General features: G+C 32.9%; 1 protein-coding gene across 1 annotated transcript in view; it reads right to left on the minus strand.

The window, feature by feature from the left end:
• LOC105213499 (uridine phosphorylase 1) overlaps window positions 1–25318 on the minus strand; it is a 41230-nt gene extending 15912 nt beyond the window's left edge. The window contains exons 1-2 of the mRNA XM_011186377.3: window positions 25082–25318; window positions 11901–11991 (exon numbers count right to left, since the gene is read on the minus strand). Coding sequence (XP_011184679.1) covers window positions 11901–11953 — 53 coding nt within the window. The 5' untranslated portion in view covers window positions 11954–11991; window positions 25082–25318. The remainder of the gene's footprint in view (window positions 1–11900; window positions 11992–25081) is intronic.
• Window positions 25319–26468: the final 1150 nt, after the last annotated feature.

A 26468-nucleotide genomic window follows, 5' to 3' on the forward strand; every position in this document is an offset into this window, starting at 1 on the left:
GCAAAACTAGTTCGATTTAAGTCAGGAAATTCTAGCTGTAATCTAGTATTTATCTTAAAGGAATTTTATGACTAAGTAAATCTAAACATTTTATTTATGAACAAAATTATCACTTAGCATTTCTTTGTCCCTCAATCAACACTCTTTTTAGTGAGATAGGGGTAGTCAGGATTTTCAAAAAATATTTCATTTTCGTTAAGAATTAAATCTTCTAAATATTCTCTGAAAATTTGAAGTGGATCTGATAATTACTTTTCGAGTTATTTGACAAATAACAAAGAGCGCTCAGGCACTCCAACACTCTAGTGTCAAACTTTTTTTTTTTATCTAAAACTATGTTTTTTGAACTGGTGACTCGATAACCGCTCAGTAGATTTTAATGAAATTCATACAGCTTTTAAAATACATAATAAACTCAGGCCTAATCCGAAGGATTTTCGATTTTTAAGACCAATTAATTTTAATTGATTTTTCCCCGAAAATCTAAAAAAAATTTCCTGAGGCCGCCATTTTGTTAATTTTTGATTAAGGATTATACAAGGATTATCAATTTATAAAACTATTTTTTTTATCCGATTGATTTAGATTGTCACCGCAAGGACCTTTTTTTGAAACTGGGTCAATACAGAGAGCTATAACTTTGGAAATTATAATATTTTTTTTTTAAATTTTTGTGACTTGAAGTCAAAACATTGTATAATAATGGCATATTATTACTTTTGTAAAATAACATGATTTAATAGCAAAAAAATTACTGAAAATTCTCATTTTTTCGTGTCTCTGACTACCCCCAACCCCTTAAATAAAAAAACTATAAACATCACGGAAATCGCATTAAAATATGCAGAATTTTTGACATAATAAGACGATATATTTATAAAAAGTTTTTCATAAATACCAATACATACGTGACTAAATTAAGGGGTTATATACAGTTAGACGGCCGAAAAAAAGTGAATTTTCCAGAAATTTTTCTGAGAAAACTTTTTAATTTATTGATCTAAAAATGTATACACATTAATATGTGTGTCTTTTAACTGTATTTTAAGACTTAGTACTAGTAAAAATATTTATTTGAAAAAGAGCTACAGCTGATCTCCAGGAGCTCCTCTCAAAAAAGACGTTTTGCGGTGACCACTATATCTCGGAACTGGATTATATGAAATTAAAAAACCAAACAGATTTCGTTAAAATAATGTTAAATCTAGTATTTAATCGAAGGAATAAGCAAAATAAAATGACAATTTTTGACGGTTTCTCAAAAAAAAAAAAAATCGATTCTTCACCGAAATTTCGGCCTTAAATTGTTTATAAAAAAATATTATTTATATAAAATATATTTATCGGAGAGAAAAAATCTTCGATTAATTACTAAAAAATATATTTAAGAAGGTCGTGTTAAAATTTGAGACTAATCGGTCTAGCCGTTTTCGAGTAATGTTGGTCACCGACTTTGAAAACACCATTTTGAGAAAAAGGCGCTGCCGCTCGGACCTTGTACTTCCAAGCACTCTGAAACGCCTTTTTCCTTTGACCAAAAAGGTTAGTTCAAAGTGTATCAAAAATACACAGATTAACATTATCCTTTATCCTTCGTTCATTAACTAGATTTATCCATATACATCAAATATTTGGATTTATTGATTTTAGATTAACCAATAATGCTTTATGCTGTCCACGGCAAGATAACTTTGTTGCGACGTCAAGAGAGATGAGGTAGCAACGGCTGATTTTTTCAGAATTTTTAAATATAAAATTCACAAAATACTGTTCAAATATGTAACTTTGATAACCTGAATTGTTTAAATTAAATATATGTACATATATATTTATAACAAAATAAGTAAAAAAGTCCTTGTTCTATAAAGTTATTTCACGGCTTTTCATACGTGACTAAATTAATGAAACAAAATTTAATTTGTACTTTGGTGCTTTATAAAGTTTTCTATTTATAACTATGGCGCATTATTAAATATCTGCTTGATACAATAATAATTTCCTAGAATCCATTAGTCAAACTGATAAGATGCAAATGCATGTGTTAAAGAGAGTTGAATAAGAACAGTGTCAATTTAAATAATATAATAATAACGAGTTAAAATTACAAAATATTAATTTCAAATTAGAGTCAGCACTACTTTTACACAGTTATAATTTCACTTACAAAAATTCAAGTCTATCTGTATGTATTACGAAAATTGTTTATTAATTAAAACTATTAAAACTGAAGGTCAATGCCTTACATAATATCCCGTCTTGTCTTCATATACCACCTTATTTTAATTCGTCAAACGTCTTATGTAATTTTGAATACATATTTCTACATGTATGTATGTATATGTATACCGACACAATATGATTAATTGGGCCTCACAGTTGCCCGACGAGCAACCCTGATATTGCAAAAAGAAAAAACTTATTTAATCAGCACTGGTCAATTTTCTTACATTTCTGCAAACGTAATAGTGACGTATTCTTTTTTATTAAATACACCCGACGCAATTGCAGTTATACTACCCAGCAGTGAAATAGGCTAATTCAATACTAGTTCGGTTCTGGTTCACTAGGCTAGGTTAGATAAATCTGGTAGGCCTAGAAGCCACACGTAGACCTGTTTTGGTCCTTTGCGATACCAGATGGAGTGCCGTCACATAGTTTATGAGGAGTAATCAAACCATTAGTATGCCTGCGCTTGACGCGAATTTCAAAAGGTTAACGAATAATCTTCCAGAATATCGTAAAGTGAAGCCCCCAAATGCTGGAGCCGTTGCCTTGATAATGCAGGACAATCATACAAGAAATGCTCCAATGTTTCTCTGGTAACTTGCTTTTGATAAGTACATTCTTCAAATAGGCTTTTCTAATTTAAATATCAAGTTAAGTTTTATAAATCGTGCTACACAAGTGACTAGTTCACTCCAAGTTCAGTTTATATGTTATACTCAACTAGCTTGCTTAGTTTTGTAACTGTGTTCTTAATGAAATTTTAATCATAATTGACCTTGTTAATGAACTCAGCTGTCGCCACTTTGAGACAATTATACAAATTATTTCTTATGTGTATATCAATATATGTATCTATTATTGCATGATGATTTATGTGGGTGAAACTTTGAAGATTTTCTGACATAGAACTAGAAAAGTGTTTAGATGTTCAGCTTGATAAAATTTTCAAATTTCAATTATCAATTTGATTAATAGTGGAGAAATTAACGAAAATTGTCTCGAGACCGTGGTTCTCATCATCATTTTTCATCATCAAAGGTGTGTGTATGTATTTATTCAAAAGCGTATTAAGCCAGTCCAACCAAGTTTCATATAGCAATATTTGCCTTATTCCCCAGTATGGTAAATTTATTCATAAAATCGTTCAACACAGCTGCCGATAGGAATAAAAAGCACAAAGTAAAGAAGAATCAATTAAAATATGCAAATGAAAAAACGTTCGTGCCCTCATCGAGCACTGCAGGATTTACCAAGTTAAGCAACTACACCATGCACAAGTGGGATATGATATTTACATAGGCAAATGTATATGCGAGTATGTATTAGTACATCCATATAGGTTCAAAATTTCGTCCTTGCTTTTATTATTTCCATCAGAAAGCATTTATTGTTACATTCTATGAATATGAAACTATATGTGATCTGAAGAGTCGTACTAAAAAAAATAAGTATAACAATTCGTACACAGAAGCACGTATCTTGAAATTGTAAATAAACGAATTGTTCATACTTGCAATTACATTCCTAGAATTATATTATCAGTAAAAGACATAAAAAACTAAGTGAATGATTTCATATGCAAATAATCTTAATCATTTTTTAGAAACTTTAGCTATTATATTTCTACAGAGCAAATATATATGTATACAAATGAATGTATACCAGTGTAATAAACATTTGGGAATATTAATAAACAACAAATAATGATACCCTATAGATTCCAAACCTGCCAACATTGATTACTTTGGCATTTCAACTAGTTTCCGAGATATAAACTGAATATGTTCTCTGACGATCTAAAATTGCTATATTCGAGGAAAGTATTTAAAATGTTTCGAAGTTTTAATAAAAGATATACCGAATTAGAGTTGCACCTTAACGAAATTTAAGAGGAGCAAGTAAGAAAGGCTAAGTTCGGGTGTAACTTTAATTTTATTTATATTATTTAACTTTATTTATATTATATAATACACAATTTGACCCACATATTCGTCATATATATTGTATAAAGTCCATTGAAAGTTGGAAACCATAACATTAGGTTAGAAGCAACGAGGTCCTCGCGTTCGATATATGGGGCCTTAAAAACCTATGGTCCGATTTCGGCGATTTTTAGAAAGGGGCTGCCACATTATAAACATAGTATTTGTGCAAAGTTCTGCACCGATATCTTCACTAGTGCTTACTTTATATATTGTAATGTAAACGATTCAGATCGTCTTCAATGTTCTGGTATATAGGAAGTAGGCGTGGTTGTGAAGCGATTTAGCCTATTTTCACAACATACCATTGGGATGTAAGGAAACTATTATAAACCAAGAAATCGGTCGAGTAGTTCCTGAGATATGGTTTTAGACCCATAAGTGGGCGACGCCACGCCCATTTTCCATTTTGTAAAAAAATCTGAGTGCAGCTTCCATCTTCCATTTCTTATGTGAAATTTAGTGTCTGACGTTTTTCGTAAGTGAGTTAACCCACTTTTAGTAATTTTCAACCTAACCTTTGTATCGGAGGTGGGCGTGGTTATTATCCGATTTCTTTCATTTTTGGATTGTATTAAGAAGTGGCTAAAAAAAAAGACTGCAGAAAGTTTAGTTTATATAGCTCTATTGGTTTGCGAGATATGTACATAAAACCTATTTGGCGGCGGAGCCACGCCCACTTCCCCAAAAAAATTATATCCAAATATGCCACTTCATAGTGCGATCCTTCATACCAAATTTTATTTCCATAGCTTTATTTATGTCTTAGTTATGGCACTTTATGTGTTTTCGGTTTTCGCCAATTTGTGTGGGTGGCAGTGGTTGATTTTGCTCATTTGATTTTGGTCTGATCGAAAGCAACCTTCTTATGGTGCCAAGAAATAAGTGTGCCAAGTTTCATCAAGATATCTTAATTTTTACTCAAGTTACAGCTTGCACAGACGGACAGACAGACAGACATTCGGATTTGAACTCCACTCTTCACCCTGATAACTTTGGTATATATAACCCTATATCTAACTCGTTTAGTTTTGGGTGTTACAAACAACCGTTATGTGAACAAAACTATAATACTCTCTTTAGCAACTTTGTTGTGAGAGTATAAAAAAAATGCAAAATATATGCACTTCAACATGTTTCCCATAAGGAATTTGGGAGTTCTACAATTTGGTCTCTTATACCTATGGGAAAATTTAAGAGGTTAGGTAGGACATAACTTGTAATTATATACATACATACATTTATTTTGTATCTGAGTAAGAGGCAACTTGTCAGCGATACCTTCTTTAATGAATTTCAAATTGATTACCCAGAATATGCATCTCATTATTTGATTACTGATTATGGCAATTGTGTGGGTATTGTTAAATTTCCATGCGTAATAGGATATTTTCCCGCTTAATTACGCTCCATATAAATGCCAAACAGGATATGATTTTTTATTGAATATATATAATATTATTATTTCAAATCCCGTGATTGGACTTAGTTATATTTTGAAACAAGTTATGATTGATCATTTTAATACCAACTTTCGACGCTTTGTGTAATAAATAACACAGAATTAGACCGGCAGGATCACCTTCATTATGTCCAGAAAAGTTAATGTTATATGGATAATCCAAGATAAGAGGGAACTTGTGCGGCAATCAGCTCAAACTATTGTTTTTGTCCTTTATGTTGCTATTCTTTTAAATGAATCACATTATATTAATGTAGTGTATTAAATAATATTACAATTTACTGCATAATTAAAACATTTTTTTCTGGAATGCCTTACAAAGTCTAAAAATGTCTCTCTCCTGGCTTGTCCCATTGCTACTTTTTATTTAAGTTTCGGACACGTTCGCATTGAAAAAACTGCTCATGGGCTCATTTTAGCCTGAAGTTAACAATACTAATCGCGAAATCCGTTTGAGCGCTGTAGTTTTTTAGTTATTGCGCCCCGATTGTGCGGTGTACTGGATTCGAAAACTGATTTTGGTCCTTTGAACATTGACAACGGCGAATACCGCAGATGATGGAACAGCTCATCGTTATAACATAACGATAAGTCATTGATAAGACGACACTGACATATGTAGTTCAGCGAATAAAAAGACAGAGGCTACGTCATGTTGTTCGAATGACGAAAGCGCTTCAGCTTGGAAAGTGTTCGATGCAGTACCGGCTGGTGGAAGCAGAGGATCAGTAAGCCCTCCATTCCGTAGGAAAAACCAGGTTAAAAGTGACCTGGTTTCTTTCTACTGGTATTTCCAATTCCTACCAAACAGCAAAAAGGAGAGATGACTAGCGCGCTCATATAAATTCGCCTATAATCGCATAAGCGGTGCATACGCCAAATATATATACATATATGTCTTCTTTTGAAAGGGCAGAGGATATATGTACATATTACGTCTTTAAAAAGTCAGAAATGTTTTTGAAAGATCTTAAGATTTTATATTTAACATTTGTTTCGTTTCTTTATGATAAAGAGTGAATTTATTGATTTGCTATTTTAATTTTAGGGTTTATTCATCTAGGAAAGAGAGTACCTTTAATTTGTAATACTATTTTAAATTAATTTTTTGCATTTGGTAAAATAATTATCTGGCATAAATTTTACGTCTCTCCCCTGGCCGATGTATTTACCCTGGTCGTCGAAAAAGTAATAAAATATGTATTAAGTGGCTTGCCCTTATGTGAGAAGATAAATAAAAGGAACAAAAATCGTAATTTAGAGGTTTCATGAAAAAAAAAAATCCAAAGTTTTTCTCTGGTCGTTTTCTCTATGAAATTGAAACCTCTTATCGTAGAATCACCCATATAATAAAGCCAAATTATTGGCATTTATTTGTCTGTATATTTTTCTCGACCCTTCTAATAAAACCATATATGTATGTATATGTATATTTCGAGGCACACAATTCCTCTTATAATTACATACTGAGAAATATTTATACACTCTTATTATTATTTTTTTTTGTTCACTGAAGAGGGTTTTTAACATCGACTTTACTAAATATGTCTTAAATCAAATCTTAAAAAGTTTTCCTCCACAATATTGCCTCACACTGTAATATATGCTAACATATAATCAAACCTACTTCATTTTCATATTTATTATTCTGCTACATTCTGAGAAATATCTCACACACCCAACATGTCGTTTTGAAGGAAGAACCTTCATTCATACTCTTTGGCGACATTAATTGGCCTAATTAAAATAAACTCAATTTCGCATTGTACGCATAATCATTTACAAAAGCTTTTATGTTGCAATGAATTTGAAAGAAGATATAAAAAATGAAAAGACAAGCAAAAGAGAAAATAAATGTAACGTTTAATTAAATTGTAATTATATGACTCTTCATGGAATGTCGATTGATGTTTTCAATTATTAATGAATAAATGGAGAGTTTTTGCACAATGCTATTGTGTTATAGGTACTCGTACTAGAGGAAAAGTATGACAATGATAATGAATAAGCGATAATAAGCACAGCTAGGAGACTGCTAACTTCAATTTATTCCTTATTATTAATCTAACGATTTTTCATTTTTATGACTTTAAATACGAAAAGTGGAAAGCTATTAATTAAAGAAGCGTACTTTATTATTTGGGTACAATAAATATTTGGTTTCAATTGGTTTCCGAGAAATAGTATAAATGAGATCTATATAGATATCCTCATTCATTTACGTAAAAAATATTGTATCTATTGTTGATACCCACAATAAAAAAGTACATATGTATGTGTATAGCTTTACATTGGAGATATTTTGGAATAGGGTTGCCACCTATCGAAATAAGTTAAATTCTAAAATATTACGATAACCCAATCATTTAAGAAAGCTTTTCGGAAGGTGTTTTGCAGCAAGCAATTTTTTTAGACTAGAGTTGCCACCTGTTGGAAATATATCGATATCGGATTTTCGGAAAAAATATATGTATACGTGGGTATGAAAAGGAAAGTCTTTCGATGAGTTATATTTGAATATTTTGAAATATAGTTGCCACCAACTGATAAAAAGACGCATCCCGATAATTCAAGCAACACTGTATTTTATTTTAATCAACGTCACTGCCACTACAAAGTATTAAATTTCCATATGTACATTTACTGTGTGCCTCTCACCTTAGTATGTCAATATTTGTTCTCTCATAAAAAGGTCGGTGCATGTGAGCATCTGCATACAGCTACCACATATTTACATACACATATATATATAGATATACATATATAACACTTACTTACATATATTAACCCGAACCAACCGCCACGATTACCATATCGTAACGCAAAATTTTTCCCTATCTTTTCATAAATAACTTGAAAATTACACTATAAAGCAACAAACTGCGCTGATTTTTCGCATTTTCCGGTTATATATTGAATATAATGAATCGTAAAAAAGACTTCACTTTCGTTCTCAGGCGGTCAAAATACATAGTTGTATTTCATTTCAGAAAAATCTGAAACGTAAAAATTCTGGGCAGTAATGGGTTAAGCAGATGCACCTAACCAATATAAAGTAATGCGCCTACAAACATACAAAAGTGTAAATATGTAAAGAGCCATGCAATTAGAAGAAGGAAATCTAGTAAATAGACATTTGCGTAAGAACACATAAGTATACACACACACACCCATTTATTTAAAAGTCCTCGATGGAAATAGGTTCATGCACTCATTTAATAAACAGCGGCTGATTTTTATAAAAGCAGTATGAAAGGCAACTTGTCATACGTAAAACATAAGCATGTGGAAGTATAGATGAATATCTACAGTAGCTACAAAAAAATGTGTACATACAAAATATGAGTTTGGGTATTGAATTTTAAAAGTGTTGTTCTATCGAGGATACGTTTTTACTTAGGAGAAGAGTCTAGAGACGTTGGCGGACTGTGTTTTCTTAGCATAAATTACCATTATTTTTAGCTGATTAATGAGCAATTTTATTTGATAAATTTTTTGGTGCAAAAATAAATTACCAAAACTAGATGTTTCATAACGCGAGGACATCCAATATAATATACATGTAGATGTGATAAACATGGATTTTCTAGATACAATCTTTGAAGGGTGAACTTACAAATTGTAATTTGCTCCATCGGAGAAACCATTAATCTTGAAACTTGCTATTCGACAAGGTAACTGGAAAGACTTTTACCCAATAACTCGTTTTCAACGATACCTATATGATTTAAAACCATTTCTTTTACTATAACCCATCTATATAACAATTTCAAAAAATTATTGTTCCGACAAAATCGTTATTTTTCCCGGGTATTGGACCGAATAAAATCGAAGTTAGCCTCCACAATCGAAATACTCGCCTTCGTTATCGCCCTCTGTTGAATGGTTTGTGACCATATTATGATATAAAATTGTATCTAAAAAAATTAACTAAAGTTTTTTATTTATTCTCTTCTGATATATCCATTAAAAAATAAAAGAATTTTAATTATTCTACATTGAATTTAATTTACTATTATTATTTTTACTAAAAATATTATCAGTATTTTTGCTTGAAAAATGTCATTGTATTATTGTCACCCACTGTATACGGCACGCAAACCTCATTATTCTATGCTAGCTTCTCTTGTTGCACGCCTAACTGGAACTAGAAATTATCTTAGAAAAAAAGTGATCAAATGTGTAAGTATTAGTTTGTTACCCACAAATACATACATACGTATGAGTATATATATAGAGTGCATACTTTGTTCTGCCGTTTTTACTGCTTTTGATTGGAACTCAATTTAACAATTGACTGAATACTTGACAGGTTTACAAACTGTTAAGCATCCCTACGTTGTCGGCGCCTAACGCACAAACACAAAAGAAATGCGTATGCCAATAAACCCCATTGTGTACCAGGATATGTGTGAGACAACTTGTGTAGCGAGTGAATATTGTTGCATCGGAGCCGCGCTTCTCCGATAGTATTACCACAATTACTTAGGCGGATGTGTGGACGGGGAAAATCAGCGATCCATGAAGGTTAGGCTGTGTGAAGGGCATTTATAGGCGACGCAATGTCGCATCCCGGTGTGCGCGCCTAAAGATATGCTATTCAATTCATTACTTTACATTGTGTTGGGTAATAGTTGCCACCTGTGGCGTAATTTTTATATACATAGATTTAGAAATATTCTTCGTTTTTCTGCAATTCAATTTAATATTGTTCACTTTTTCTAGTATCTGATTTCAACACCGACAATCCTTTGGGATTTTTTGGATGATTTCCTTTTATTAGCAAATTTATTGATAAATGTTTAGGTGGGTTTATTTTCACCAGACAGTATAGTTATATACATATAAGGGTGGCAAGATGAATGATTTCTGTATGATTGTCTTTCAATTCGGCTGCTCATTTTCCATGTAATCGATAACTCCTTTTATTGAGATTTGTTGGCACTTCCATGCACTCTAAAGCGGCAATATTGATAACATAACGGAATAGAACCACTGTCATGTTAATCGCAAAAATATAAAACGCTATAACTTAGGTTAGGTTAGATTCAGAGGCTGACTCTCAAGACAGGTAACGCGAAGGATCCCATTTGGATTGCTAAATGCCGGTCCATTGTGAAATAAGGACACGAATGCCCTCTCTTGCATTCTCATCAGCATAGTACGACACGACTCATCGTATCCAGTCGACTTTACACCGTATGTAGGGTTCATGTGAGACATATTGGAAAAATTAATCCTATCTCAACCATGGGAGCTCCAAAATTTATTGCTTTATAATTATATTATTCTTATATTCTTTTTTTTAGATATAACCGAATACCGCAGTGTAAGCTTAACTTCTTTTTGAGTTATAACATTTTCTAGGTGAAGATGAAGACCGAACTATGTATAGATGAGATTTAACATATTTCAGCGGTCCATTAATGTTAATTTTGTATTTCGCTTTGGCTTTTAATACTTACAGCCAACTTTTGAAGTAATACAGATGTGGACCTATGTTATGGTATTCTGGGTCCACATACAATCGGTGGTTTGGAATCATTTGTGAGTAAAAATGTCACTGTTTAAAACTTAAAAAAATAACCTTAAAAGTTCTCGTGTCGGTCTTTTACTACTCTAAATTGCACCACAATAAAAACTCTCTGCAAAGGCACGGCAAGGTCATTGGAAACTACATACAATAAAGCTATGTATGTACATAAATAAGAATAAAACTCAACGAAGCAAGAAATATAGGTATAACTCAAGTAAAAAAATATTATACATGATTAAACACGATTTTTATAATAAAATTTAAAAACAAGCTGGGTCATGTTGAAACTACAGTTTTTCTCGAATAATGAACTCAGGAGCCACACTGTTAGTAACTAGCTAAAATTATGTACTTATTACTGGTATAAAAAGCGTTAGGCATAAACAAATTTATATATTGATTACTTGACAAAAAACTGAATATATTTTTAACACATAATTGAAGTCATTAATCCATTACCTGTTTCGCAGCATTTTTTAAATTAGATGTTCATGTATGTATGTATTTTTTTGTGATTAAAGTATGCAGATATGTATAATATGAAAAAGTTTCATGGTAATAATAACAGTATCATTCAGAACGTGGTAACCCTATCACTAAATAATTTTGCTTTTGCACATGCCAATTTGACTACCACAAAAACTTTGCATAGCTGTGTTTATATAAATATCTAGTAAGTGTATTATGGACTCACTCATCGATCTCTTCCTCGGACATGGAGTGACTGTTGCCGCCGAAAAGGGACATCTTGTGTTTTATCGGCAAATCCTCGAACTTAAATATTTCTGCAATTGGAAGAAAAATGAAATGTTAGTGATTTATATTTGTTAATAATAAGTTGATGAGATAAAAAATAAGAGAATATTTGCCTTAAACTGAACAGTTTTAGAAAGGTTTACAATTAAAATAATATTTTAAGAAGGTCTGCTTTACAGGCTTCAAAAAATCGATTTTTTTGTTTTGTTTTAAATCTCTTCCAAAACTATCAAAGAATATGTCTTTAAAATTCCAGAGGCCAATTCGACATATTTTCGAAGCTAGAGCAGTTTTAGTGGCCGAGCGTCGAGTAGGTGCGAATGCTCAGGCAGACCCGACCGAAAACTGTAAAGCGCGTTTTCTCGAATTTTCATTTTCACAAGTGTTAGAAAACGGTGCCGGCGATAGCAAAAAGAATATATGTCCGATCGAGAAAAACTAAAGCTTCAGTATTAAATTATCTTCTATTTGAACTAAAAAAGTTGGACAAAAGTATTATTTAAACTACTTGTTTTGCAACTTAAAATCAATTTTTTTCTCAAAAAAGTGAATTTTTTTTTCAAACTTCGAAAAAATTTGGAATTTTATAACTTCTTTGGTATTTTTTTAGTTCATAAAGAAAAGAAACGTATAAAAAATTAAAAAAAATGTTGGTTCGACTGTTTCAAATGCATCGTACGACCTCCATCACCGGCACCGATTTACAAGTGCAGACTCCAGGCGCTCCAGAAAAATACTTACAACTTTGAACAAATTTCAATATTTTTTAATAATAAATATTGTTTTTTTAAGCCTTAAATATAGTACACTATCCTCTTAAACCGTTTACCGCAATCATCTTCTTCCCCTTCAAAAAAAATTGCTAAAAAAACGCTTTTTTTCGGCAGACTTTTCTATAGCAGTCTTAATGAAAACAACCACATAACAAGCCAGTTCTAACATTTCTAGAATATGGTATTGAATAAAATTTATTCGTTATGTCCAGAAATTCTATTTTGAAGTATTCTTACTACTCATCTCACTCGTCAGTATTCTTTTCCCTCTACAGGTACTTTTGAATTTTTAATTTTCTTGGAATCACTTGTTGACTGACTCATTGAAAATTCGTTTCTTTTATGTTCATTATGACATGTATTGAATAATCCAAAGGCGATTTTTGACCTATTAAATATTGAATACTCTCATTAGTTTTTTTTTTATTATTTTGTTTCAAATATTCCCAGAAACACTTAGGCTTATTGTAACTACTTATAATAATCTCCTTTTACATATGTATTACCTATAAAATAAATTGATTACACACAATTATGCGATAAAGTTTATCAACAATGTAATTTATGCATGTGCTGGTAAATATTCCAGGAGTAGATATGTTCTAGCATGAATATTTCATTTAGCCACAGCTGTTCGCACCACTTGCCATGAACATTAAATAGCCATTAACTGAAATCGAAAGTTGCTTCAGGGTAATTAAAGCAAGTAGTACTATAGGTAATAATTGGACACATATGGCCAGGTTCTGGACATTTTTTTAATTTCGAGATTATTATTTTACATATTTCTTCGATATTCGGAATATCAATTGTATAAAAGCGATTCTGATTATTTTCATAGTAGGACATAAAAATAGAAAAAAAGTCGAGACAATAATTTTTCCATAAAAATTTACACTTTTCTGTTTTTATTAACCCTCTAAATGCTTTTTGTCTAAATACAGTCCCCTCGTTTTCATAAAAACACAAAGGTGTAAATATTTGCAGAATTAATTTTATTTAATTTCAAAAGAAAACCGCAAAAACTTTTTAATTTGCCAAGCGTGGCTAATTCACATTTTACAGCGCATTATTCCGCATTATTCGTGTAAACATTATCACACAATTTTACTTTCATAACTTTCTATCAATCTCTATAAACTCTTGGTTACCGGCAAGAGTAATTACCAAGCAGTGCTAAAATTGAATTCGCGTGGTAAACCACAACTTTATTAACGCCACTAAAATAAAATTACCAAGAAGCCGAAATTTTGATGGCTTCAGCGAAATATAAAGGTTCGCAAACTTAATGCAGAAAATGGTTATATAGTTGTATATCTATAATATTATTTTTTATGTACGAGTATATAGGTTGGCACATTAGGCCAGCACAGCCTAATAAATTACTGTTATCGAAATCTGGAATACAATACATTGCACAAGGGTTCTCGGTTATTTTATGTTATTATTTTTTGACACTGGACAAATTTCCTATAGTACTCCATCATATACCATAAAAATGGCGTAATAACCACGCCCACTCATCATACAAAGGTTATGTTGAAAACTTCTTCAAGTGCGAAAAACAAAAACAAAATAATTATGGTAAAAAAATTTAAAATGGTCGTGACATCGATCCCTTTTGAGTAAAAACACATTTCTTGACTATCTGATGTACGGCTGAAAACGGTCAAAATCAGTTAACAACCACGTCTACGAGTACACAATTTCAAATTCCATATAATTTGTTCACTTTACAATACAGCATTGCAGGTGTGGCATCGCTCATCTAAAAATTGTTGAAATTGGACTAAAACAAGAAAAAAAGTTAACTTCGGCTGTACCTTAGCTAATATACCCTTCACAGGTGCATTTCTTTTAGTAACTATGTGTTTAAGCAAATCTAAAGACGTACGAAAAAGTATAAAAAAAGAAAACATTTTACTAATTCTTTTTAGCCGTGAACTTTCGTGAAGATATGTAGTAAAATGGGGAACTTTTCCATACAAGCCCTTGATTCCGATCGTTCAGTTTGTATGGCAGCTATATGCTATAGTGAACCGATCTGAACAATTTTTTCGGAGATTAAATTATTTCTATGAGCAATAACTCACACCAAATTTCGTGAAGATATGTAGTAAAATGCGAAACTTTTCAATACAAGCCCTTGATTCCGATCGTTCAGTTTGTATGACAGCTATATGCTATAGTGAACCGATCTGAACAATTTTTTCGGAGATTAAATTATTTCTATGAGCAATAACTCACACCAAATTTCGTGAAGATATGTAGTAAAATGCGAAACTTTTCAATACAAGCCCTTGATTCCGATCGTTCAGTTTGTATGGCAGTTATATGATATAGTGGTCCGACATCGGAAGTTCCGACAAATGATCAGCTTCTTGAAGAGAAAATAACATCTGCAAATTTCCAAACGATATCATCAAAACGATATATATTTATATATATACTTTATAGGGCCTCGGACTCCTCCTTCTGGGTGTTACAAACTTCGTGACAAACTTAATACACCCTGTTTAGGGTATAAATATCCAAGGTCCCGGGTAACGAAGATGAGGGCCTCAGTGTCAAATGTCGATAAATCTCTAAGATATTTTAAAGAAATTTAGGGGGATTCTTTTTATCTAATAATGTGTACCTGTTCCAAAAATGGGTGAATTTGGGTCATAACTTCCCCTAGCTCCCATACAGCTAATATTAAGATTTTCAAATTTCCGTTGGGTTTTATACCGTAACTCGTCCCAAAAATCTTCTAACATGTGCGACCCATCCTAGTGAAGCATATTTGAATATAAAATGTAAACATTCTGAGCGGTATACATTTCCTTTATGATTACTGTGTATCCTTTTGTGGCATGTCATAAAAAAAGTTACGCAACACTGCAGCAAAATTTTGACAGCATTGCCGCAAAAACTTCGCCGTCTACTCAATAGCAGACTTTTACAACATGCATATAGTGAGCTGCTATGCTCTTCACCGCCAACCAACGCACGTCCTTTTGCACATGTAGTGGCAACAACTCGACATATTCTGCGCCTCACACACCAATACAAGCGAGAGCAACTAGGCTCAAACACAAAGCCGTCAAAGTATTCACATTTTAGCCAATTGTTGGAGCTACAACCTGTGTGTTGTCGAGGGGGTCGCATTGTGCGAGGAGAAGTGGTTAATGTTCTTTGTTTTGGACGTAATTAGATTTGGAGGTGCACGTGTCCTTCAAGCTGACTTTTCACCTGTACGCTGCAAAGAGCGCTTGCGTTAATTGTTCAAGTTGAAATTTTGTAAAGGTCGAATTACCAACACCAGCGTGGTTACGCAGTTTTATTATATATGTATGTATGTATGAATATACAGGGTGGTTCAATTTTTTTTTTTTCATTTTAAATATCGAACAAAATTATAAAGAATCTAATTAAATATTTTATATTTAATTTTTTCGATCTCTAGACCGGTACTGTTGCTTACGATCCTAGGCATTGGATGAGAGTTGTTTTTTCGATATTTCGACGGGTTTCTGTCAAGCTTAGCTGAAGCAAAGTTGTCACTCTCTAATTTACACTGTTCTCGGATCACCCTATAATAAATTTGCTCTGGTGTAAGTGCATGTGTGTCTTTCAAAGGAGTGTGGTTGCTGTCGGTTTGCTAGTGGTAGACATTCCGGGCACTGGCTTTGACAGCGAATTGATGTACGCAAACGTCAGCTGAATCCTGAATATTTGCTAATGAGTATGACACATGCCACCTCCTTGTCTACGCCAGAAATTCGGCAAAAACTTAATTCGCATTTATTTTTTTCCAACTGGGTAGAGGTGAGTTTGTCACACACTCTCATCTGTTTCACCTGACACTACTCGTAAGCCATGTTTTTGTTATTGTTTGCTATACCATTTTTTCGAGTATTCTTCTGGCCTGTTTTTCCGCATTTTTTGTTTTTTTCGGTAGAACAATATTAGATTAAGCACGTCCGCAAACAAGGCTCATTTATGTGAATAAAAGATGGGCAAGGAAACCACGTGTGTGTGTAGGTGTAATATATGTACGCTGAGGGAACTAATTTTCCGCAAAGCATTTAAGCTTTCACTTTTTCATCGGTTGTGCAGAATTAGAGTTCAAGGTTTATGTGTGCGAAAAGAAAGACAATACAAGTCGGGGCTCAGTGGTAAAATGTTTGCAAAGACCTTTGGGATTAGTGAGCCTTACCGCAAATGCCAGCGACATGATATGTGTGTGCGTCACTGGAGTTCGCAAATGCAACAAATCATGCTGAAATAAGTTTGCAAAATTAGATAAAAACTTTTTTATATAACGTATAGCGAGTGCGAGTATTATTCAGCAGATATTGAAGGCCAATTGTGTTCCATTCATATCGTTTGCCAATAAAAATGAAATTCTGTATTGTATACAAATATATTATATAAATATTGTTATTAATTTACATGTGTGGGAGTACCTATAGATGATGAATTTTTTATAGAATTCGATTTTCTTATCCGACATTATTGCCATTGAGGGTGAGATACTGAGATCTAATAAAATAATATCCCGATTCATCTTTTGTCGAGCGACAATTACTTCCTCATTGTCAATTTTGTTTTTCAATCAGGCCTAAGGACAGGCCACAAATTGAAGAATCGACCTTGGTACTTATTTTCTAACGGCATATAGGAGCATAGTCGGAAGGTGAATATTGTATCAGACTTAAGGAGGGTGGTCTAGACCAGTTAGGTCGAAGTTAGACTTCATCCTTCTGAGAAGTTACGATTCACTACAGTCGCATAATTGGCTTTATACATTTATGAAAAATGAATCTGCATTTATTGCTTCAATACGAATCATAAAAAATCAAAACAAAAACATGTGTGACAGAATGCCGAAATGCCGAAAATATAAATTAAGTCTGACCATTATGTAAGCACCGTTTCTATTACCCAATTTCTAAAAATTACGCGAAAAAATTCTTTGGAACCACTCAAATAAAGTAAAAATCATAATTTCAATCTGCAAATCGCCGCTGAATTGCAAAAAAAGCGATACATTTTTGCAGCGGATAGGTCCTGCTGATGAAAAGTGTTTCAGTGGGAACAATGTCAAGCGAAAACGGTGGTGGTCGACTCGCCGTGAGCCGTACAAACAGTGGCCATGCCGGTATTGCCGACCCTCAGGTTGTGTTTGGTGGCGTTCGCCACCTTATAGTCCGGACCTGTCAACAGGAGACTACTACATATTCCTGTATATCGCGAATGTTTTTGCTGGTGAAAAATTCGGCTGAAGTGAAGCTTGTGAAACTCGACTGTCCCAATTTTTTTTCAATAGAAACAAGGAGAGTGACATTATGAAAATATCTTCAAAATGTCAAAAAAGGAGCATGTTTGTTAGGATTTATTGCCTGCCGTGCCTGATATATATACATATCTTTAGTTATTATTGATCTTATCACTGATGACTAATAAAAGTGGAGTTGTAAAGAAAAGTGAAGAAGTGATTAGAAAATCTCACAAAATATTATTTATTATATTTTTATACTATTTAATCTGTTGAATTGAATCACCGTTAGTTGATGTTAATTTTTATAAGATTCTTCGATTTATTGCACCCATATCACTCTTGCAAGTAAATTAAACAATTGAACGTACCGCTATTAATTTAGAGCATACAATTATATAATATCGCAATAGTAAAGTTGTTCATTAACATGGTTACACGACATAACGGAATATGCAAGCGGCTCCGTACTAAGCTATTTACGAGTTGTGGTAGCAATAAAATCAGCCGTCAATTTCTTCAAACGAAAACAAATTATTTCTGCTGTTTCTTTTGGTATTTTTACATCACATCTCAGGTCGCTGAAGTTCGCTCGCGTGACTAAACGTGGAGTCGGGTGTCACCGACGTCAATCTCACCACTTCACCATGCGGCAGTAAAAACTTTGATGGAGATGGTATGAAATTTCTCAAAGCATGCACTTTGTAGTATATTACTAACTGAATGGAACAGGAAAACTGTGAACGTATAATACATTTAAAATTCTCTTTTTGACCGCAAATATTTTGCTCATATGGGCATCTAGAATTCACAAATCAAACCAGATATACATTTATCTTAATACTGATGTGTGTAAAGGATTCTGAAAGATATTAACTAGTTTGGCAGTTATCCGTATAAGTTATAGTCTGTAGAGATGAATATTTGTATACTCTCGCAACAAAGTTGCTAAAGAGAGTATTATAGTTTTGTCCATATAACGGTTGTTTGTAACACCCAAAACTAAAGTTAACTAACTTAAGTCTAAGTTAGATATAGGGTTATATATACCAAAGTGATCAGGGTGAAAAGTGGAGTTCAAATCCGAATGTCTGTCTGTCCGTCCGTCTGCACAAGCTGTAACTTGAGTAAAAATTAAGATATCTTGATGAAACTTGGCACACTTATTTCTTGGCACCATAGGAAGGTTGCTTTCGAAAATGAGCAAAATCGGACCACTGCCACGTCCACAAAATGGCGAAAACCGAAAACACATAACTAAGCCATAAATAAAACTATGGAAATAAAATTTGTTGTGAAGGATCGCACTATGAAGGGGCATATTTGGATGTTATTTTTTTATATCTCGGAGACCAATAAAGCTATATAAACCAAACTTTCTGCTGTCGTTTTTTTAGCCACTTCTTAATACAGTCCAAAAATGAAAGAAATCGAATAATAACCACACCCACCTCCCATAAAAAGGGTAGGTTGAAAATTACTAAAAGTGGGTTAACTCACTAACGAAAAATGTCAGTAACACTAAATTTCACATAAGAAATGGCAGATGGAAGCTGCACTCAGATTTTTTTACAAAATGGGAAATGGGCGTGGCGTCGCCCACTTATGGGTCAAAAACCATATCTCAGGAACTACTCGACCGATTTCAATGAAACTTGGTTTATAATAGTTTCCTTACATCCCAATGATATGTTGTGAAAATAGGCTAAATCGCTTCACAACCACGCCTATTTCCTATAGACCAGAACTTTGAAGACAATCTGAATCGTTCACTTTACAATATATAAAGTTAGCACTAGTGAAGATATCGGAGCAAAATTTTGCATAAATACTGCATTTATAGTGTGGCAGCCCCATTCTAAAAATTGCCGAAATCGGATCATAGGTTTTTAAGCCCCATATTTATCAAACACTAGGACCTCGGTGCTTCTAACCTAATATTATGGTTTCCAACTTTCAATGGATTTTATACAATATATATGACGAATATGTGGATCAAATTGTGTATTATATTAATTAAGTTAAATAAATAAATTGCGAGAGTATAAAATGTTCGGTTACACCCGAACTTAGCCGTTCCCTACTTGTTTTATTTAATTTTTAATCACAGAATCTGGTCAAAACAGTCAATAAAAGGACTAAACTTTGCCTCATATATAATATATGCATAGAAACCTTAACATCATGGATAAACAATTTTTACTGTATCAGTAGAAGAAAACGTTTATTTTAGTTCAAATGTTCAAAGAAGCTCGTAAAGAAACCCTTAAGAAACGACTTTACGCATTTAGATCTGTCAGATCTAAGATCACAAGAACAGAACAGACAATATAACTGAGAAAACTAAACCAAACATGTTTTAGATATGTAACCTAAATCTGACTGTGCATGGCCTAGCCAATATAAGCAAGTGGCAAGAGAATGCACAAGTCAGATAAAATTTGCCTCAAGGCAATGTATAAATTATTTTAAGTAATGATTTTCTAGAATTATTAACTTCAAGTATATTTAAATTTTCTAAACTACAAACAGCAAATAAATCACAATGACTGATGTTATGACTTGTGCCGATACTGGATATATCGAGCATACTATAAGTATGTACTTATATACTATAGTGATTGTAAATCCCAATATGACGTGGGATGACTTCAATGGATATGTAAACCCCCGGAAAACAAACTAATACTGATTTAGTCACGCTTTTTATTTACCAAAATTTGTTCGAACAAAAAGTATTATCTACATACCAAACATACTTTTATCAATATGTTCATACACACGTATAGTGAATGAGTAACAATTAACTAACACAATCCTTCTGGTAGCAGTTTTCAGAAACTTCAATAACAGCAATTAAGTGAACATGTGTCGTGTGTCAATTGCGAAAAAACAACTAAAACTGATTTTTAGAGTGCATAATTATCTTTAATTAGTCTAGCTTATATGAAAATTTAGGTTACTAACGGCTCGAACGCAATAAAAAGTGTAACCTATGACTATAGGAATGGAATTTAATTGTGGCGTGAGTGAGTATAAATGAGTATGTATGTATGTATTGGAATTGACTATCTGCAGAATATATGTAAATTTTTTTCGGTTTCTTTTCATGCTTTTATTACATTTTCAACGGTATTAACAAGTTTTGTTATTTCTTTGAATTTAACATAGAGTTGCCATAGTTCCAGTTATTTGCATTTCCCAACCACTATGCACATATTGTTTTGTCTGAAAGTGCCCTTGAAAACGTAATTCAACTACCCAAAGTATGAAAAATGAACTTTGCCTTCGCCGAAACTTTGCGGCAGTTAACAACACTTGCACTCTTTCAAGTGGCAACCGCGTCTACATATTTGCATTTGTTTGAATATGTGTGTGTGTGTGTGTATGAATATGCAATTATATTTAAGTTGCGGTACTTAAGCTTACTTTTATTTGCATTGCTATACTAAATGTTAATAAAATTGCATGAAAGTGCGGAAAGTTAAGGCGCAAAGTTCAAAGTTGTTTAAGTTAAAGTTTTTGAATATTTCTTATAATCGCTCTATGATAATTATTTTTTGTTATGCATCTTTTCTGAAAATGCTTCATAAGCGACTTTGAACCCAGAACAATTTTATTGAAAGCAAAACTAATACTAACGATGTCGCTTCTCCGTATTTTATTACAAGCAGAGTTCACGAAAGTATCAATGGCGTTAATTAATTTCTCTTCCTATCCTTCCTTGTGACCTTGATGGTCCAATAAGTTTAAATGATATCTCTTCGTCTCATTTATACCGGACTGTGTGTGAGTGAGTCGCTATTTGCCCTGTTCTCGGATATTGTTACCATGTGCTCAATTAGTATTTGCAACCACAACTTTCTGCGATATTGCAAAGACTTTTTAACTTAATTGAATCTCTGGAGTTCTTGTGCACTTCTTACGCTCAACAAAGTACGATTTTCGCATATACGACTCATGCGGTAAGCATACAAATTTTACCTAATGCTTATTGGCGAAGTTGATGGGAAGATGACGAGGTAAAATCAACTCTTCAATTTCTTCTGCATTAATCCGTTAGTGCGAGGTTTAAGTTAAAGCAGCTTAGTACAGTCTGGAAATAAATAACCTTAGCTGATTTGTGATGGACTTAAAACATTTCGTCAACTCATGAAGATTTGCTGTTTGTTATGACTGTCTGATCTAACTACAAATATCTAACTGTAATCTTCAGATCGAAAGGTAGGCGGCTGGAGAAGTGTTTACTAACTTCTGATAATACAGTTGATTTCCCTAAATGGAATCACCATAAGCCACAAACAAACTTCGAGTATTCGAAGGAGATTCCGAGTTATGGAAGGTAATTTGTATGAAATTTTACTTCTATTGCCAATTCAAGAGTTCAAGTTTTGGAGAACCTCGAGTTATAGAAGTTCGAGCTATGGAAGTTCAATTGTATAAAGGCTTTGAAACAAAAAAATATCGTTGTTCGCCTTTGCAATACTGTAACTATAAGCTTTAGATTGAGCCAAGTCTTCTAAATGATCTATTTCATTCGCCGAAGTTATTCTAAACATGTAAGGAAAGGCTAAGTTCGGGTGTAACCGAACATTTTATACTCTCGCAATTTATTTATTTAACTTTATTTATATTATATAATACACAATTTGACCCACATATTCGTCATATATATTGTATAAAGTCCATTGAAAGTTGGAAACCCTAATATTAGGTTAGAAGCACCGAGGTCCTCTTGTTCGATATATGGGGCCTTGAAAACATTTGGTCCGATTTTGGTGATTTTTAGAATGGGGCTGCCACACTATAAACATAGTATTTGTACAAAGTTCTGCACCGATATCTTCACTAGTGCTTACTTTATATATTGTAAAGTAAACGATTCAGATCGTCTTCAAAGTTCTGGTATATATGAAGTAGGCGTGGTTGTGAAGCGATTTGGCCTATTTTCACAACATATCATTGGGATGTAAGGAAACTATTACAAACCAAGTTTCATTGAAATCGGTCGAGTAGTTCCTGAGATATGGTTTTTGACCCATAAGTGGCACGCCCATTTTACATTTTGTAAAAAAATCTGAGTGCAGCTTCCTTCTGCTATTATTTCTGTGAAATTTAGTGTTTCTGACGTTTTTCGTTAGTGAGTTAACCCACTTTTAGTAATTTTCAACCTAACCTTTGTATGGGAGGTGGGCGTGGTTATTATCCGATTTCTACTAATTTCATGGTGTGTGGTGGGGTACGTAAGAGAACCGACTGCAGAAAGTTTGGTTTATATAGCATGTGTTTTAAGTTTCAACAAGATATCTCAATTTTTACTCAAGTTATCCGGATTTTGACTCGTCTCGTCTCCCTGATCATTTTGATATATATAACCCTATATCTAACTCGTTTAGTTTTATGACTTACAAACAACTGATATGTGCAAAAACTATAATACTCTCTTAGCAACTTTTGTTGCGAGAGTATAAAAAATAGACTAAATTTCATATATTTAAAGAGTGGAAGGAATTATCGGCCAAATAGTCAAGATTTGTTAAGGATGATAAACAATTTCTTAAGGGTAATATTCAAAAGCTTTTTGACAACATCTAAAAATTCGTTTCATCGAAGTCAGGTGAAGACTTTGCCACTGAAATGAAAATTGTTTGAGAATTTGTTTAACACGAAAAACTCCGTTTTCGGTTCCCTTCTATAAAATTGTCTCCAGATATTAAGTAAATTTATTGAGGACCTTGGATAATCACACCTTCAAGGTCATGAATAATTCGAGAAACACTCATTCTGGCTATTTGTTGGGACCTTAGCGGAGACTTCATCACGTCTTGCTAATATAATCAGTTTCATAAAAAAGTATTTGGTAGTGACAATCAACAGACGACTTCGCTGTTCATGTAAATAATGTTACTCCTGAGAGATTTGTTTCTTCTTTTTAACGATAATTAGAAAGTATATTTTCCGCTCTTTCACAAGCTGAATCGAAAAACGTATTATCACAGCTGGCAGGAATTCTAGTGTTTCCAAAACAGTAAAGCTATTTTTGATATGAAATCACAATAATAATTACAATGGCATACAATATAAATGGGCCCACGCAAATAAACAACGACCTTCACAAAGCATAGACACAACAAATCTTACTAAAAAAGATAATATCATATGTACCGATATGGTTGATATGGCTATTATGTACCAATGCATTTTTATATAGAAACAAACAGTTATATATGTACAAATATTATATACAGAATAAATACCTTTATATATATATATATATACATAAGTATATGCATGTAATCAGTAAATATTTGTCGGCAACTATTTCAGCAGACGACTTATTTGTCATATATATATGTCGTTATGTAACCGTTATACATAAATAATGACAATAAGCGGCAATAAATGAGCCTCATTTCCATTTCAACAACAGAATCTTGAGGTAATAGTATGTCATGCAATATATATACAAAGAATATGAATAACTATACAATGCATGTCTTGGCAGCCATAGCTCTGCACCGCCCCCCACCCTAACGCATAAGAAAAGTTTTTGCTATTGATTTTTCTATTGTGTCTATTCGTCTGTGACTGCTCAATTTTTGGGCGCTTTCTTCGTCATACACTTGCCGCTTTTTGTTTCAGGTTTTTTGAAGATTAATTATTTTTTTCGTTTGACTTTTCAAACAATTTGTTACTTCGTTTGCTGTGTGGGTATGTTGTTGAAACCGATGAGTAATGTGTTTGCATAGTTACATATATTTACACTTTATTACTCACACAAAGTGTTGGAATTTCCGAAATTTCCAAATAAGCTTATTCATTATCTATGCTGGCATTAGCAAAAAAATATTTAAATATTTTATTAATAAAATTTTAATTAGTAATTTATTTATATGTACACAAGAAAGTGTGTAAATATGTATTTATATGACCTTTGGCTGTTCATTTCCAAACTAAAGCAAGAAATTAAATTTTGCTGCTTCATTTGCGCCCATTAACCTGTATACTTAATATGTGTGCAAAAGTAGCGGTATTTGTTGACACAAATACATATACATATATGCCTGTAACTCATTTACTTACTGAATTTTGTATTTATGGCAGTTATGGTTAATAGCTGTTTTTCCGTTGGCTACCAAGTTGGCGTCTGGCAACGAATTCACTTTTTCTTTTTTCTGCCGAAATTTAGTAAATTTCGTAGAAAATGTAATTTTCAGCTAGATATGTAAAGCTTTGATTTATGCCGCACACTAAATTAACGGTAATCGCTTTTTAATGAGTGAATATTTTATGCAGTCAAATTATTATATTTTTTAATACTGTTTTTCGATAAGTTAATTGTTAAATTATTATTTTAATTTTTTTTCAAAAATATTTTTTTTTTCAAAATTTTTTTTTTTTATTTTTTTTCGATTTTTTTGGGTTGATTTTTAAATTTTTTTTTTTAATTTTTTAATTAAAAATCTTATTTTTTCTCCGCTACAATTGAGCTACCGTTGTATAATTCTCGTGTAATGCACGCTTTGAATTTGTGTTGTTTGCAATCTGTCACTGCAATACTGGTCAATATCGTGCAACTAAAATATGACTACAATGCGAACACACAATTACAACCAACACCCCGGAATGTACAACGCTAACTGATTTTGCTGTTTTATGGCCAGACTAAACTATATAACTACTGTATATACTATGTATATGTATGTATGTACAACTCCATGTTCGACACATCTGAGTGGCTAAGTAACAATGTAAATAAACAAGAAGAGGAGGCTCTTATGTGTCGCTTGGCCAGAAGCGCTCATGCTACATTTCACTCACAGCTGGCGAAAGCTGCGCACAACTCACTACGTCAGATAATTACAGCACATGTATACAACAACAAAACGAATTGCCGAACTTGCTTAAATATTTGCCGAAAAATACCAGCCAGTATGAGGTAATACTGAAATAAAAGTTAATTATTTTCCGCCGCTGATTCATTCATTGACATTGTCAGCGCTCGGTTGCGTACAATGGAAAGCGAAGATAAAGAAAAAGTACAAAAAAGCTGAAATTAACACTGTAATTAACGTTAATGTTTAGTGTAGTGAGGGCAAATGACTCAAGTGTAGAGCATTAAATGAAGAGTGCACTTCCACTCCGGTGCCAATTGAGTGAGAGAGAAAGCTTTTCTCCATACAATACTCTCACTCAATACGCAGTTATTGCGATTTTTGAGCGCACTCACCGCTCCGCTTTAGCTGGTTGTGCGCATCGCATAATGTCCTGCAGCAAAGACACTCACTCACACTCAGAGATTATCAAAGTGACGTTTCTAACGCTTTGTATATACCACATGTATATAAACGAAAATTACATACAACTAACTGTAGTTATATACATACAAACAAGCCCGCTGTTAGCAATGACGTTAAATAAAGTGCGCTTGCAACGGCTGGTGGTATGACGTTGGTCGGGGTCATATCAA

This window comes from Zeugodacus cucurbitae, chromosome 2, assembly GCF_028554725.1.
Source record: "Zeugodacus cucurbitae isolate PBARC_wt_2022May chromosome 2, idZeuCucr1.2, whole genome shotgun sequence".
In the NCBI taxonomy this organism is placed as follows: domain Eukaryota; kingdom Metazoa; phylum Arthropoda; class Insecta; order Diptera; family Tephritidae; genus Zeugodacus; species Zeugodacus cucurbitae.